Below are 15,600 nucleotides of genomic sequence, written 5' to 3' on the forward strand. Positions count from 1 at the left end.
CGCAGACAACACCGGGGCGCCGACCCCGATTTGCATCGCTGCGCTCCCCGTCGGCGCGCCGTGCCTGCTGCCGAGAACCGCGCAGTGCGCGCGTAGGCGTGTTCTTTTAGTCTAAGCTTCCCCCGATTTCTTGGACTTTCTGGCCTCCTAATGCTCAGTAGGTATGCGCAGTAGACCATTTCAGCTCACCGTCTCACAGTCCTTCACCTTCGCATCCTCTTCGAAGGACCTGACGACCTTGACGTCGTCCTAGTGGTCATCCTACAGGTCGTCCTAGAGGTCGGCCTAGACGTCGTCTTTTGCATCGTCTTCAACGTCTTCTAGAGGACGACCTTAAGGACAATGTCGACCATGACGTTGTCGACGTTGTCCTTTATGTCGTTCTAGAGGTGTCCTAGATGTCATCCTGGAGATAAAATCGCCCTAAAGGTCGTTCTAGACGTCGTCCTAGACGTGGTACTTAAGGTCGTCCTAAAAGTCGTTCTTGATATCACCCTAAAGGTCGTCCCAGAGATCGTCCTAAACGTCGTCTCTAGGACATCGTCCTTGACGTCGTCCTTGAAGTTGTCTAGACGAATTCTATCGAAATTCATAGAGAACCAACAATAGTGGTTTCTGCAGCAATTTCTTATCTTTCGCTCGCTTCAACGCGACGAGTTCCTGCCTGATCGAAACGGCGATAGACGCCGCTCCGACAGCCGTGATTCCACAACCGATGCGGTCAGTGATTATGCGAAGTCATGCGGCCTCCAATGTGCTTCACAGAAATCATAACTACTACTCGTTTTTCTAAGAAAGAAAGGTTCTCTGGACCCACCCAATGTCACCGTCTCTATGGAGGACCACATCATCGTTCCATCTCCGGATATCAAGATCCTCGGTATGATCTTTTAGGCCGACCGCGCGAACACCACCCTGATCAATAAGCTCACAGACACTACAGACCAAGTCACCCACATGATCCGACATATAACCACCAAAACGAGGGGTATGCGCGATATCGATACGGTTCGCCTAGTCAAGGCATTCATAATCTCCCGCATTACGTATGCCATACCTTATGCAGTCCTAACCAAAAAATAACTCTCGAAGGTGGATGTAATGATCAGGAAAGCCTACAAACAGGCCCTCGGACTTCCCGTCAGCACAGCCACCGACAAATAGTGAAAACTCGGCCAACACAATACAGCTGGCGAGCCCATAGAAGCCCATCTTTCCAGCCAAAGAATGAGGCTGGGAGCCACGGGTGCAGGAAGACTTCTTCTCTCTCGACTGCGACTCAAAACCCCTCTACAGCATCCTCCTTCTGAAACCACGACCCTCTCTCACGAGGTCCGGAGACATCTCTCCATCTCACCACTCCCGCGCAACATGTACCCCGTGCATCATGCTGGACGAAGGGAGGCGAGAGCCCAAGTCATATAAAAACGCCATGGCCACGAAGCAACCACCGCATACACGGACGCGGCCTCTTATCCCGGCATAAGATCCATGTCAGCCGTCGTCATCTAACAAAACCACCATATCAGCAGCATCACACTACCAAGATACGAACCCTTACAAGCAAAAGAGGCGGCCATTGCTCTTGCCATCGCGCAAACTACAGCCGAAGTCATCATTACCGACTCGCAGCACGCGGGCCGTAATTTCTCGAGAGGAAGAATCCATCGTACAACAGAACGGATCATTTTCCCAACACCCGCCGGATAGACTCATCACTATCATGTGGACACCCGCCCACTCCGCTGTACCAGGCAATGCAACCGCCCACCTCTTGGACCGAGAGTTATCCCGCCGGGCCCTGGGAAACGAGCAGGAGCGGCCGGTCCCATTGGTAAGATATCAAGAGATCACCTACCCACCCCCACATAAACAACTATCGAAGGAGCAGGAACGACATCACCGTGCCCTACAGACCTTTCCCCATCCCACTAAATGCCATATCTTTTTCCCCACCCTATATATACCCCGTCATGCCGCTTTTGCGGAGCCCCTGGAACCCTCTTTCATATGGTAGGAGGATGCGACCAAAACCCCACCCAATCGTCTAACCCCTTCCAGTCTTCATACGAGCTTTGGAAGAGCACTGACCAGCTCTAATTTCGATGACCAGCTCATCATCATGCTCGTGTCGAGGGCTGTGGGAGCAGGGAAAGCTCAAGGCGTCTTGAACTAAGGACTGCTTCCCATCGCTTTCTCATAATAAATATGTTTATTGTCTCTCTCCAAAATTTTCGCTCATCGCTCTAGACAGAAAACGAGCGGCCGCTGTCCAGAGCCCACACGTAGTTTTACGCAAATTTATGCAGCATCGTACACCTCTGCACCGACCTTTTTCTTTTTCATAACGATTGTCTTTGCATATTCTTCTCTCCCCAGACGCTCGCCAGAGAAGTTATCTTACCTAGGCTAAGCGCCCTGGCAGTCTTGAATCAGTAATATCACTGATGTTGGAGGTAAGTGACCTTATTACCTGTGAGGTCTAACAGGTCAGTCAGTCCGTCACCCCTAAGAATTGAGAGAGGTGTCTGAGTGTAGCGAAGGTTCGCTCGCACTTCCGACAAACGCCGTGAGACGGCGCAACACGTCTGGGTACGTCTCTGGAGTTGCAATAGATTCGTTGTGACCCGGGAGCTGTGGAAGGCGGTGGTGGTACCAGGATTGACTTTTGCTAACGCTGTGGTGTGTGTCCCTGGAGATATCCGAGCTCACATAGAACGTAGGCAGAGGGAGGTCGGGCGTCAAGCGCTAGGCTGTCATGGTACAGTAGCAAATGAGGCTGTCCAGGGTGATTTGGGATGGTCCTCTTTTGAAGCCCGTGAAGCTACCAGCAAAATCGCCTACGACGGACGTCTCCGGCATATGGACACCTGCCGGTGGGCCAAAAGGCTGTTCAGGTACACTCAACTGACTGGGCTGCAGACCCGCTGGCAGAAACGCCTATACCAGCTCGAAAGCAAGTACGGTTTTTTTGCGGACCCTGTCCAAGCGTCGTCGGCCAGGGAATGGGAGAGAGAGGTCCGGAAAAAGGTTCGCGACCAGGAAACACAGCAGTGGCTCAAAGATGCCCAATTGAAGACTACGCTTGATGTGTATGTTGCAAACAAGAGGACCATCGGCTCGGAGGCTAGGCTATACGATAATAGCCTGGGTAGTCGTTTGCTATTTGAGGCACGAGCCGGGGCACTAAGGACTCTGTCTTACAGACGTCACTTCGATTCTACTGTGACCACGAGCGTGTGCAGGGTGTGCGGGGCCCACGACGAAACAGTAGCACACATTGTACTGGAATGCGCAGGACTCCGGCCATCCCAGTCACGAGACAACGACCATGACCTTCAAAGCCCTCTGGAGCTTGCCGAAGTATTGGGCTTCACGGCTACTAGAGATGGACACCAAACCAGTGAGGTTAGGCCAGCCGTACCAGCGGACAGGCCTGCCTCGAATGAGACTATACGGCCTCCAGTGGCCCCCATAGGCCGTCTGTCGAGGCAACAAAGAGACGATTAGAGGACTGGTGGAGAAAGATCTACCTTAGGGGGCAATAACACGCAAATGCCCCCAGGCTTGGGCATGAATATTGTTCGAGCCCGCCCGATCTAAAGGGAACAGCCGCATCATCATCATCATCATCAGAGCTCTGGAATAGTAGGAAGCCAACAGGAGCCACCCAAGGAACCATCCTTATGCGGAGGGCAAGTTCGTCTGCTTCTTGCCCAGGGGGTAGCGGTGACGTCAGAACGCCGAGCCCTGATTGGCTGACCACGACCCCCTATCTGAGCGTCGTCTGCTGCTTTGCAACGTCGTCTGCTCGCAACGTCGTCTACGTCTCTCTTACCTTTCCTGCGACTTTCGGAAGTGCAGAGGCCAGATTCACGAAACGATCTTACGCCAAAAATGTGCGTAAGACATAACTTAAGAACAAATTCGTATTCACGGAACGAAATTTTCGTAAGTTTTGCACAGGTTACGACGAAATCCTACGACAGCTCCGAAGCTGTCTTACGCACTTTTTACGATCAAATCAGCATGGCCGACAGCGTCGCGGTCGCGACGATCCACGGACGTTTATTTTTCTATGTGCGCTTCTCACGCGTCCCGACTTCAAGCAGCAAGAAAAAAGTAAAAAGTACTTGAAACATACCACGACGAACAAGCACGCTGAATCCACAAACACCCGGGAAAGGCTCCAACGGCCACGATTCCACCGAACGCGACCAAGCGAGCACGGCAGTTAGGCCTAGCAGGCACTCCGCGACTCGGCGACCGTCTGCCCACGACCGGCTGGTATGCTGAATGGAATATGCCCGCGCGACCCTTGTGAACCCTTCCCGTATTATACTTTGATCGCTGACCTCAGTTTTAGATTAAGAGGTCAATTTCTTCCTCTTGTTATCTCCTTGTTTCCCGAGGCAACGGTGACTCTCGCCGGTGAAAAAGCGGTGAATCTCCGACAGACGCAGGAAAGGTAAAGCAGCCATCGCTTTGACTAGCAGACGTAAAACAGACGACGTTAACTGCGCCAACCCGCCGACGCCGTTAAAGAATGAGGGGTCTCGCCGCACACGAAAGGAGGGAAAAAGTATTTGGAAGGGTTCTTAGCAAACAAACCTCGGCGCCTCAGGACACCTCGCCAGTGAGTCCCTTGACTTCCCTTCTCGATGCGCGTCTGCTAGTTGTTAGACATCAACAACGTACCGCTCGATTTATTTCGTCTGCCCTCTCTGAAAGGCGAAGTCGAGCTCGCTCGTAAAGACCTGCACTTCCGAAAATCGCAGGAAAGGTAAGACAGGCGCAGACGACGTTGCGAGCAGACGACGTTGCAAACGAGCAGACGACGCTCAGATAGGGGGTCGCGATTAGCCAATCAGGGCTCGGCGTTCTGACGTCACCGCTACTTCCTTTCTCATGCGCAGAAGACGAAAATGGGCCCACTTGCGAGGCGTATTCGTGTACACCTTCACAGAGCACTGCGGCGCGTGGCCGCACCTGCGCGAAGCCCCTAAACCGAGAGGAACCTCGCACGGAGATTTGCGAAGACCGAACAGACCTTGGCTGCTATAACAGGAAAATGACGTGCGCAAATTTGACCACGAGCGCAGCGCTGTTGCTGAACATTCTGACATCAAAGGCAGTCGAATCAATTTCAAGAACGCGTGCATCCTCGACGTCGAGAGTATACCTTCGGCAGAGAATTTTTATTGAACCGGTGAATGCATCCCAAGTACACCGGACGACATCAACATACCCATGGGCGCTTTACCATCCGTATACATAAACACGCTACGCCACGTGGCGAAGAAAAGAGAAACATCACCACAACCGTAGAAGGAGTTACAACTCTTCAAATAATAATAGCCGCCCCCGAAAAACAACCAAGTCGGTTAATTGAGACGTTGGGCCCCTATACACACTTAGAAAAAAAGGGTATCGATTGTCCTCCCTAAGGGGAGGAACAGTCTTGTAACCTATGTTCCTTTAGAAAGGGAGAAACTTTCGTCCCTGAAGCAGGGAAGCAAATAGTTTCTCCGTCGCCTGCTTCTCATTATGGAGGCCCTGAATCCAGCAAGTCGAGCTCAGTGAGCTTATCGAGGACGCTACGACTCTTGTACGGGACGAGAGGAGCAGCAAATAAAAGCGTAACATGAGCTTTCCGCGAGCTGTGCTTATTTCTGAAGCCAGATTCCCCCGCAGGTACAGAAACTTCCGTTTCGAAAGCAGTTACTCAGCCTTCTCGTCGTCAGCACTGGATGTTAAACGGAGACAACCGATACCCAGTTACTTCGCGCCTTTTACGTCTTACCTTTGCTGTTCCTCGAGTGACAATTCCTTCGTCAACCGCACATCGCGGAGGAATGGCAAACCAATCCGCGAAACCAAAAGCCGCTCTCGAAAGAACAAACTCGAAGCCGCTGTTTATCGCGTAGCGTGAAAGAAGGTTAAATCGCTTGCCACCAGACGGCATGGTCAAGCAGAGTAATTGCAAGTCTCTAGGCTAGGTGGCGCTAGGTACCGCCCAATTCATGTTCTTCAAAAAATAATTTTTATTTTCTCAGGCCACCATTACGCATCGGGATCTTCGGGAACATCTGCGACCTCCGCTATACACATATGTAGACACATTATATGCTGCTTGGTTGGCACGTTTGTGTGTATCTAAATATTTTCATCTCATTAAGATGCTTCTTGTTTTCTTCCTTCCAATTTTGTGTAATAAACAACAGTTGTTAATTCAGCGCCGTCCTGTCGCGTTTGTTCCTTTACTCTTGTCCAAGTTTCTTTGCCGCTGTTTCTTCTCAAGATGTTCACCTCAAACCAACTAGCCCAACACGTCACATTGTTGCGTCTCCATTACACATGGTGTCGAAGAAAAATGGAGTCTGGCTGCCATGTTGCGATTATCGTGTCCTAAATAAAAACACTGTACCGGACAGGTACCCTCTACCTAATATCCAGGATTTTATGGTGAACCTACAAGGCGCGAAAATCTTCTCAAAGATTGATCTGACATGGGCCAATCACCAAATGTCCGTGGCCGAAAAAGACATCCCGAAAACAGCGATCAAAACACCGTTCGGACTTCTTGAATTTCTCCGCATGCCCTTTGGCCTCAGAAATGCGGCTTAGTCATTTTAACGGTTCGTCGACGCTGTCACGCGAGGATTCCCTTTGTCTTCGCCTACGTAGACGATTTGCTCATAGCCAGCAAGTCACCTGAAGAGCACGCGACCCACTTAGACCTGCTCTTCGAACGACTGCGCCACGGCATTGTCATCAACCACAGCATTGTCATCAACGCCGCGAAAAGTGCGTTCGGAGTTCCGGAATTGGAATTTCTTGGTCATTGGCTTGACTTCTCGGGCATTCGTCCATTGCCTTTAAAGGAACAAGCCATCAAAGATTTTCCGAGACCGACTACGACCGCCAAACTTCGCCAGTTCCTCGGTTTGGTAATTTTATACCGACGCTCGTTCCGAACTGCGCAAAGCTGCTCAAGCACCTTGAGATCCTCCTAACAAAACAAGAGCGACAGACTTCATATTTTCCCCGGAGCAAAAATGCAGAACGCGCTTTCAGCGAGGTGAAGAACTCACTTGCAGAAGCAGCAATGCCAGTACATCTTGAGCATGACGCCCCAACATCGCTGATGACTGACACATCTGCCACAGCCGTAGAAGCGGTGCTACAACAAAAAAGTCGACAGAGAGTGGCGGTCGATTGGTTTCTTTTCTAAGAAGCTCAAGCCAGTGCAAATGCGCTACAGCGTTTTCGGACGTGAGCTATTGGCTGCCTGCCTACTTGGCTGTACGACATTTTCGACATTTTGTCGAGGGTCGGCCATTACCAACAATATGGACTGACCACAAGCCTTTAACTTACGCCATCTGCAATTCCGGGTCTGAATGCACACCACGTGCGATTCGCCAGCTAGCCTTCCTGGCCGAATTCACAACGGACATTCGTCACGTTAAAGTTTTCAAGTTTCAAGTTCCTTTATTCCTCTTCATACAAGAAGAGAGAAAGGAGGGAAAGAAGCAGTAAAAAACTGCTTGACAGTGCCCTCTCCTCCTTCAACAGCAACAGCAGAGGAGGCACTCAAAACAAAAATCGCTCTCAAGAGTACATAATCAGATTTCTCACGAAACTAGTAAAGATAGTATGCGTTTGTTGGAACACTTTTTAAACGTAATATTCCGCGATAAAAAAAAGTGTTTAACATTTTGGGTAGCTGGTATCTCACCATCTGATTTCCGTAGTTTGTTGTCGAGCGCGGGACCGTCCAGGCGTCGCCATGGCAGGTGGCATACGAGGTGTTGACAACGTCTCCACTGATGTCCAAGAAAAGAGTTGACAACGTCCCCGCTAATGTCCTCAGCCGTATTGACGCCATCAACACTCCACCTTCTCCTGCCGTAAACTTGGAATTGCTGGCCCATCTAGAGACCAGCGACGAAAAATTGCATGCCCTATGCAATTCATCCACGATACTGCTAGTGCGGGATGTAAGCTTTTCAGAAGGCACCACCGAGGTTTGCGACCTGTCAACGGAAACATTTTGGCCTTTTGTACCACGTGAGCTGCGATGGCAGTTTTTCGAAGCGATTCAGTGCACCTGGGTGCACGAGCATCTCAGAAGGTCCTCTGCGACCGCTATGTTTGGCTTGAATAAAATCCGACGTTCGTGACTGTGCGCGTTCGAGCATCGCATGCCAGTGCGCCAAAGTCCGGCGGCATCCCGTACCACCCTCCAGACAGCCGTATCAATAAGATAAGTCTGGACCTTCTCGGACCCCTACCGATTTCTCAGGGACAGCGCTATGTCCTAACGTGCGTCGAAAGATTTACACGATGGCCAGAGGCAACCCCACTGCCCGATATCACCACCGCCACCTTCGCTTGGGCGTTTATCGTCACATGGTATCCCGTTTTTGCTGCCCCTCAGAGGTTGTCACCGACAGAGGTTGACAATTTGAGTCGTCACTCTTTGCCGAGCTCACTCGATTGCTGGGAACCAACCGCTTTAGAACGACTGCCTACCACCCGCAGTCGAACGAGATAGTCGGTCGATTTCATTGCCTTTTGAAATTGGCCCTTGCAGCTCACAGTGGTCCCTCGGATTGAGTTTGTCATCTTCCCCTTGCGCTTCTCAGAATCCGGACAGCCTTGAAGGTGGACATCGGATGCTCCACCGCCGAACTTGTGTACAGCAATGCACCTCACTTACCATGAAACTGTTTTTTTTCTTCTTTAAATGGAACTGCTTCAACAACAAACTCATTTGGACCATGTGGAAGAACTCAAGCAAAGTTTTATAAATTTGCGAAAGGTGCCTACACGGCAAGAAACTTTGAAGTCTCCCTACGTGACCCAAGACCTCCAAGAAGCCACTGCGTCCACCTTACATTGAACCTTTCCAGTGGTCAAAAAAGAAGCGACACGTTTGTTCTGCGTGTCAACGGCAAGAACGACGCAGTCGCATTGGAAAGACTAAAGCCGGCAGATATTGAGTGGTGAGCACATGTGCAAGAAATAGCGTTACCTGACATCTATACTCCGTTTCACCTTATGTTGTACCGCAGAGAAGGCTAGAAGCGCGAGCTCATAATGTTGGGAGCTGTTCTTAACGCACGAGAGCTTGAGCCGCCGAGATCCTTTCCTGCGGTACATCATAAGGTGAAACAGAGTGTACCAGACGACACAGAAAAGTGAACTTCATTGGCACCCGGATGTTTGTGTGCTTTGATCGTTCGTCCTACCTCCTCTCTAAGGGGGTGGGTGGGGATATTTGTAGTGACTGGACGCACCGCTAGGCGCGTTCAGTCTAAAGAATAGGAAGAAAGAAAAAAGGCGGGTGAGCTATACGCTCACGAGGATCGGATATTTTCTAGACACCACCGATATACAACGTTTCGGATAGCGCGCCTCCTGCCTGCTCCTTTCACCATAATACGAAACATTCCGTGAGTTCCTTTTCCCGCAGAGCACGGAGACAGCCAATCACGGCAAGCAGTAGAAGAATCTCAACAAATGACAAAACTAAGCATACAACTACATTTAAAAAGAAAAATCGACACGCGCAAGGACAGTGAGCTAGTGAAAGGTCAAGGTCATTGTCCCTGCTCACATCCGATTTTTTTTCTTTTAGTCTAATGATCGTATTCTGAGCTTCGTAATTCGTTGGAATCCTTCTATTGCTCGCTGTGGTTGGCTGTCTCGTGTCCTGAAGAAATTCAGTTAACATACTTTCTATCTTTTTTATAGTTATAGAGGCATGATTACTCAAGCGTAACGCCAATATCTGCGTCGAGAGCTTAATTAGTAGTTTCACCGAAGCGACAGTGCAGACGATTGCAAGTGGGGCGACAGGGGGCCCCCGCCGTGTCTCTGTTCGTGCGGACGAGTCCGTGCAAATGTAAGCTTTCCAAAGCTACGCTCACGCGCACGCTTCACGTGCGTGCACACGTGAAGCGTACTCGGGGTACGAGTCGCCATACTCATACATTATACAAAACACACGGTGATCGCTGCAAACACGATTACAGAAGTGTCTTGCGGACATATATGTTGGAAACGCGTTTGGATCGTACATACGCATGCTTCGAAAATTTGTGCACACAGTTTCTGTGTGACAAGTGAGACCGTCATATAAGAAAAGAAAATACGCCTCAAATAGTGTCAGCAGACTGTCTTTTGTATGCTGTATTGGCGATGTAACCACGGCCCAAAGCTTCGAGCATCGTGCTTTGCGCCTGCCTTGTTGACGCGTGTGACTCTACTCAAGAGTAATGCCAATATCTGCGTGGAGAGCTCATTCGACTCAAGCGAGTTATACCATACGCAAGGCCCGGCTCCGCAAACACAACGTTGCCGAATCTGAAGTCGCTCTTCGAAGCGAGTACATTAATTTTAAGCCCGGGCTTCCCAAAAAACCGATTTCCTCGCTGTTTCTGCAAGATTTGCATCCTCGACACACCAGCCTGACACGAAGAGATGGAAAGACGGAGAAAGCGGAGCGCGCGCGTACCCCGAGAAGAAGAAGGTCCCCGCAGCTGGCCCCTCCTCCCGGCCCGCGTCCGCCCAGGACAGTCCCGAGCCACGGGCTCTGCCCCGCGGGCGACCCGAGGCACTCGACTTCCCCCATCGTCGGTCTCCAAAATACAACCGGAAGCAGGCGTGGCCCGTCCCCCACCGAACCATTGGCGCCGGCGGCGGGCCTGCCCGCTCCAGCCGCCGCGCGCCACGACGCGTCCTCCGTGCCACGCGCGGTAGTACCCCCTGGCAGAGAGGGCGGCCGTGCCGCTGCGGCGCCCGCAGAGTAACCGACGGCCCAACGAGGATGGGGCCCGAACCGCACGGAGTGCCCAGCGGCGCCAGGGCCGCGACGCGGACCGACACGCCGCAGCCCGGATGCTTCTCGGTCTGCAGGCTCCTGGACCTCAAGGCGCCTCAGCAGGCCGACGCGGCAGAGGCTCATGACCACGGTGAGCCACCCGACTGCGTGGTACAAGTATTTGTGCTGAGTGTATACGTTTAGACCGCGTGAAGTTAGTCACCTGGTGTGTCTGCCGTAGATGAGACATCTATCCGGTATACAGAACTCCTGCTAGCCTGAGGTCTTCAACGTGCATCGCGCAGTAATGATATATCGATGAGATTCCCATCCAGATCAAAACCAACAGGGGATATTACCCAGGATCCCTGGGTTCTGCAGTGCAGGATTTAGCTCCACGTGCTCCGAGCTCCGATGTGCTAACACACCTGGACACCGATCCCCCCATTGGCCAGACTTCTGAATCTACTTCCTTGCGAGAAACCTTCGTCCCGGAAAGCAAATACGAATGAATGAATGCACTATATATGTCTTAGCCCAACCGAGTAAAACCCCGATGGTACCAGGAGTGTTACCGCGCCAGTTTCCAAACGATGCCGCGGAGAAAGTGGGCACAGCCGAGTAGTCGACGCTCTTATACTTCGTTTCAGCTTCGGTCCGAGCGCGGCCGATGTTATGAGCCGAAGGGCCAATCAAACAGCGAAAGAGGCACAACGTCATGGGGTGCTCTCTGCAGTTCATAGGACCAGCCGGTATTCGCCGTCTCTCTGTGCGCGCTCCTCCGCCGGCTAGTCCTATCAAGCGCAGAGAGCACACCATGACGCTGCGCTTTTTGCGCTCTTTGATTGACCCTTCGGCTCATAACATCGGCCGCGCTCGGACCGAAGCTGAAACGAAGTATAGTAATGTCTGCATTCATGCATGGTGCTTACAACCCCACCAAAAAGTGTCGAGCCACTGCACTCTAAGAAATGCCTGAGCGTCTACTTACCCGCAAAACACCCAAGGAGTCAATCTCTGCGATCTATGAAATCAGCTTAGCGAATGATGAGGCAGAGCACCTGTTGGCCTAAAGATTAATTAAAAGGTTAAAAGGCACGAACAAACAGGACGAAAAAAGACAGGTGACACACCGCCCCCGAGTGTGTCAGTCCATTGTAGTCACGAAAAAAGGGAGGTGTAGTCAGTCCATTGGAGTCACGAAAAAAGGGAGGTGACACACCGCCCCCGAGTGTGTCCTTTCCGTCCAATGGCGTCCTTTGGTTTGCTTCGTTTTTGGTCATCATTGAGGGCGTGTCTCTCCAGACCGGAAGTGTCTCTAGGCTTCACGTCTGGTGGCGTCATATCAACCCCAGAAGCTTCCTACCTCCATGAGTCTTTTAATTACCCGATGAGCCCACGATTTCAACAGACTTTCCTGCTGGACTATAAGGAGTATTCCCTCGGCCATCGCTGTACGCGCGACTGCTGGGAGCGCGCTGAAGTCTAGCTTCCACAGTTTCTTTGCAACGTGCATTCCACACCATCAAGATTACAGGTCTTAGCAGCCTAGTAATTTGAGCTCGTTCTGAGTCTGCGCCCTAAACATAGCTGTCAAATATGGTGTCCAGTAAATACCCCCAATAAGGAACACAAAGTAGCACGCAAAATGCCGCCAGACAAGCAGCATGACGAGCTTAAAAGCAACCGTAAGCGTCCGCAGCATTTTCTGGAAGACCTGCCTAATATCTGTAGGTTACCGCACTTTTTATAGCTCTTTTATTTTCATCTGGTTTTTTTGCTTTTGTTTGGTTTATGGCTTAAGTTGGGTTACAGGTATACATAGTGGTCAAGAAGCAAAAGGAAGTTGGGCATGAAGGGCGAGTGATATAAGACAAGGTTAAAATTGTGTCTTTATAGCTACAATAACTACAGCAATAAGGCGGACGGTGAAGGCCATCTGGTACGTGGGCAGACTGGCAGAGGACAACAGTTTGAATGTGATAAGTATACTTGAAACTGCGCTATTTTACCTTGCTTGGGAGTTCCCAGAAACAAGATAATTTCAAGTGAGATAGAATTCACGTAGAACAAATAATACTCACAATGTGTACCTAAACTCCTAATTTAAGGGCGAATTAGTAGTTTTCACCACGACTACAAAGTAATAGTAAAAAGCGCCTTTCTTGTTTTTTTGTTGTTGTTGTAAACTACGCTTCAAATGTTAGAATAACAACTTCGAGTGTATATGGCGCTTCAACATATGAATAGTGTATCTTTCGACGTGACTATAAGAACTCAAGGAATACACAATGCAGTTTATTTGTTGAGAATTTTTCAAGATGCAAAAGAACTTTCTGGCGGCGTTCTGAATATCAGTGAAGTCCTCCGAATTTCGATGAACACCGAAAGCGGACTTGCACTTTTGAATTCTCCGGTGGCCTCTTCCTTCTGTATTTAGATTTCATTTTACGGCGGCATTAGCGGCTCGCTAAATTTCGCGTCAAACTCTCGAGCACCGATCATTTCAGTGCAAAAATTTAAGACAATTGGGATTACACTCGTTTCAACCTTAAGAAAAAAGGAAGTCCTGTGCATTGGTCATACGCCGCACGAAGTAGTTCTTCAAAGGAGTAAATTGGTAATGCTCCGCGAGGTGCCGGACTTTTTTTTTTTTCCTGCCCGCTTCAGAGATAATTACACTTAAGCCATCTTGGTGCTTAAAGCCATTGTTGCCAGTCATTTGAAGGTTTATCTGGAATTGCAGGAAACGCTTTTCCGTCCTCAAGAAGCATTCAATCATTCCGCGGTTGAGATTTCTTGACTGGGTATCTAAAGCCGCGGAAAATCGCATTTTGTAATCGTATAGCTATCGCCACTTGCGCCCCCTCTGCACATAAGGAGCAAAATGGAGGCGCCTTCGTTCCGCTGAATTAAACAAAAAAGTGGATATTTAATTCCGAACATTAGAATCGGGGCCCGACCACGTGGTATGTAAAAAACCGAACAAATCTTAGTAGAATTTTCCTGTGAGGATGTCGCGAACACATCTCGGGGGTTTCTCGAAGAGGAAGAAACCTTCTGAGAAGCTGCAGACGCGCAATTCACAGAAACTCATGCAATTTCGCCGCTCTGGAAAGCTGGCGAGGATTTTTCCCCACCAACGCGTCAACAGACACTACTCGCACTTTTTAATGAGGCAAGCAAACAGGCCTAAGTGCAAGCGTCGCATTGTTTGTTGATTGCTGCCAATTAGCGTGGCTAACCCCGGTCCCTCACCTACGAAGGCAACAGCAGCTAAGAAGACAGGTTTTGTGCTCGCGCTTGTAATCGCGGAAATACCTCGTGGTATTCCCGCCGACGCGTCCATTGTTTTGAGCGAAATTGTGAGAAGCTGACACGAAACGCGCAATCACACACGCAAAAAGACATGGCGTAATAGAGCCTACCACGTGTCTGATTTTCGAGACATGTTGCCTCGTGACCAGACATGTACGCGTTACTGAAATGGAGTAACTAAACGCCTCTACTGGTTCCTCCCTCGAAAATTAACGAAGTACGTTACTCGTTACGGAGATTCCAAAGGAACGCACTATACTTCGTCTCATCCTACGATGGACTAAAGGCCAAAGCCACGGGCCGCAAGGTCCAATCACGTTGCAAGCTAAAATATGACACGCTTAGCATTGGTTAGGGGTGGACGAATGATCCTCCCAGTCCAAAAGCGCTGCATCATTTTTATAGCTTCGACACTGCAAAGAGCCTGTATGACATAGCTTTCTTTGCAATGTAAAATTGTTGAGTCACTCAGTGCTATTCAATCCAAACTACCGTCCGCCCCTCCCCATTAGTGATTCGAGACGCGGGTGCCGATACGCGCATCAAAGCGAAATACCACGCAACTTGTAAGTGGCTCGTGATTGGATCAAGCTCTAGCTTCTGCCTTTAGTCCATCGTAGGGTGAGACAAAGTATAGCTTAGCTTAAAAACTTGTAACGCGTTGTTTCCTCGTTACAACGAATGTGGCGTTTTTATGAAGCAATGGCCGCTTCCAATATTTTCCGTCGTCAAAAATTTATTGGTCTTATCAACGTGTTCTTTCACAGATAACGGGGGCTATACTGACATACCTTATGCACATTCTTATGGTCTATCTAGCGTATTCTTGTCGTGCAAATTACAGGCGAAAGCTAGGTTGAGAACTATAGTTGGGTACTTGTGTTGTACGGATTCCACGCAAGAAGTATACTTAATATCGTTGCTTGTCCCTTCACCAAAAAGTAAAGAAAATACATTACTCGTTCCTTCTCCCATAAAGTAACTCGTTAAAAAAAAGGAACTGAATACGTAACGCGTTGCGCGTGTCTTGGAACTGGAGAGGAAGGTTGGTTGTGCTGATTTTTCACTCACGTGCACGCGTTTCCTGTAGAAACAAATATTGCACGCCTCTTCCGGCAAAAACCGTTACAGCTTTCTTTCTTTTCTTTTTTTTTTTTTTTTTTTTTCCTTTTTGCTCGTGAGCTTAACAGTTGAACATGAGTTGAAACATTCGAACTTGTTCGAACTCGAATTTGGCGACATCTATATGACACAGAAAACATACATACTCGAGCGCAGCCGATGTATACGATCCTATGGAAGCAAGAAAGCGGCACCAAAAGTGCATCGTCTTTGTGCGTTTGCTATAGCCCAATGAAACAATCACGCAGAGTAAATGCACCGCGATCCCGCGCTTCTTTTTCGTGCATGATCGATTTAGCCGGTGATAGACACCGCACAAGGACGACGAG

The 15,600-nt window shown here is 49.8% G+C and overlaps 1 protein-coding gene across 1 annotated transcript in view; it reads left to right on the forward strand.

The window, feature by feature from the left end:
- The first annotated feature begins 10,612 nt into the window (after positions 1-10,612).
- The window catches only part of LOC8041524 (paired mesoderm homeobox protein 2), a 33,980-nt gene continuing 28,992 nt past the window's right edge, over positions 10,613-15,600 (forward strand). Inside the window, exon 1 of the mRNA XM_029971666.3 lies at positions 10,613-10,982. Within this exon, the coding sequence (XP_029827526.3) occupies positions 10,838-10,982 (145 nt within the window). The 5' untranslated portion in view covers positions 10,613-10,837. The remainder of the gene's footprint in view (positions 10,983-15,600) is intronic.

This window comes from Ixodes scapularis, unplaced genomic scaffold, assembly GCF_016920785.2.
Source record: "Ixodes scapularis isolate PalLabHiFi unplaced genomic scaffold, ASM1692078v2 PGA_scaffold3__209_contigs__length_174095766, whole genome shotgun sequence".
In the NCBI taxonomy this organism is placed as follows: Eukaryota; Metazoa; Arthropoda; class Arachnida; order Ixodida; family Ixodidae; genus Ixodes; species Ixodes scapularis.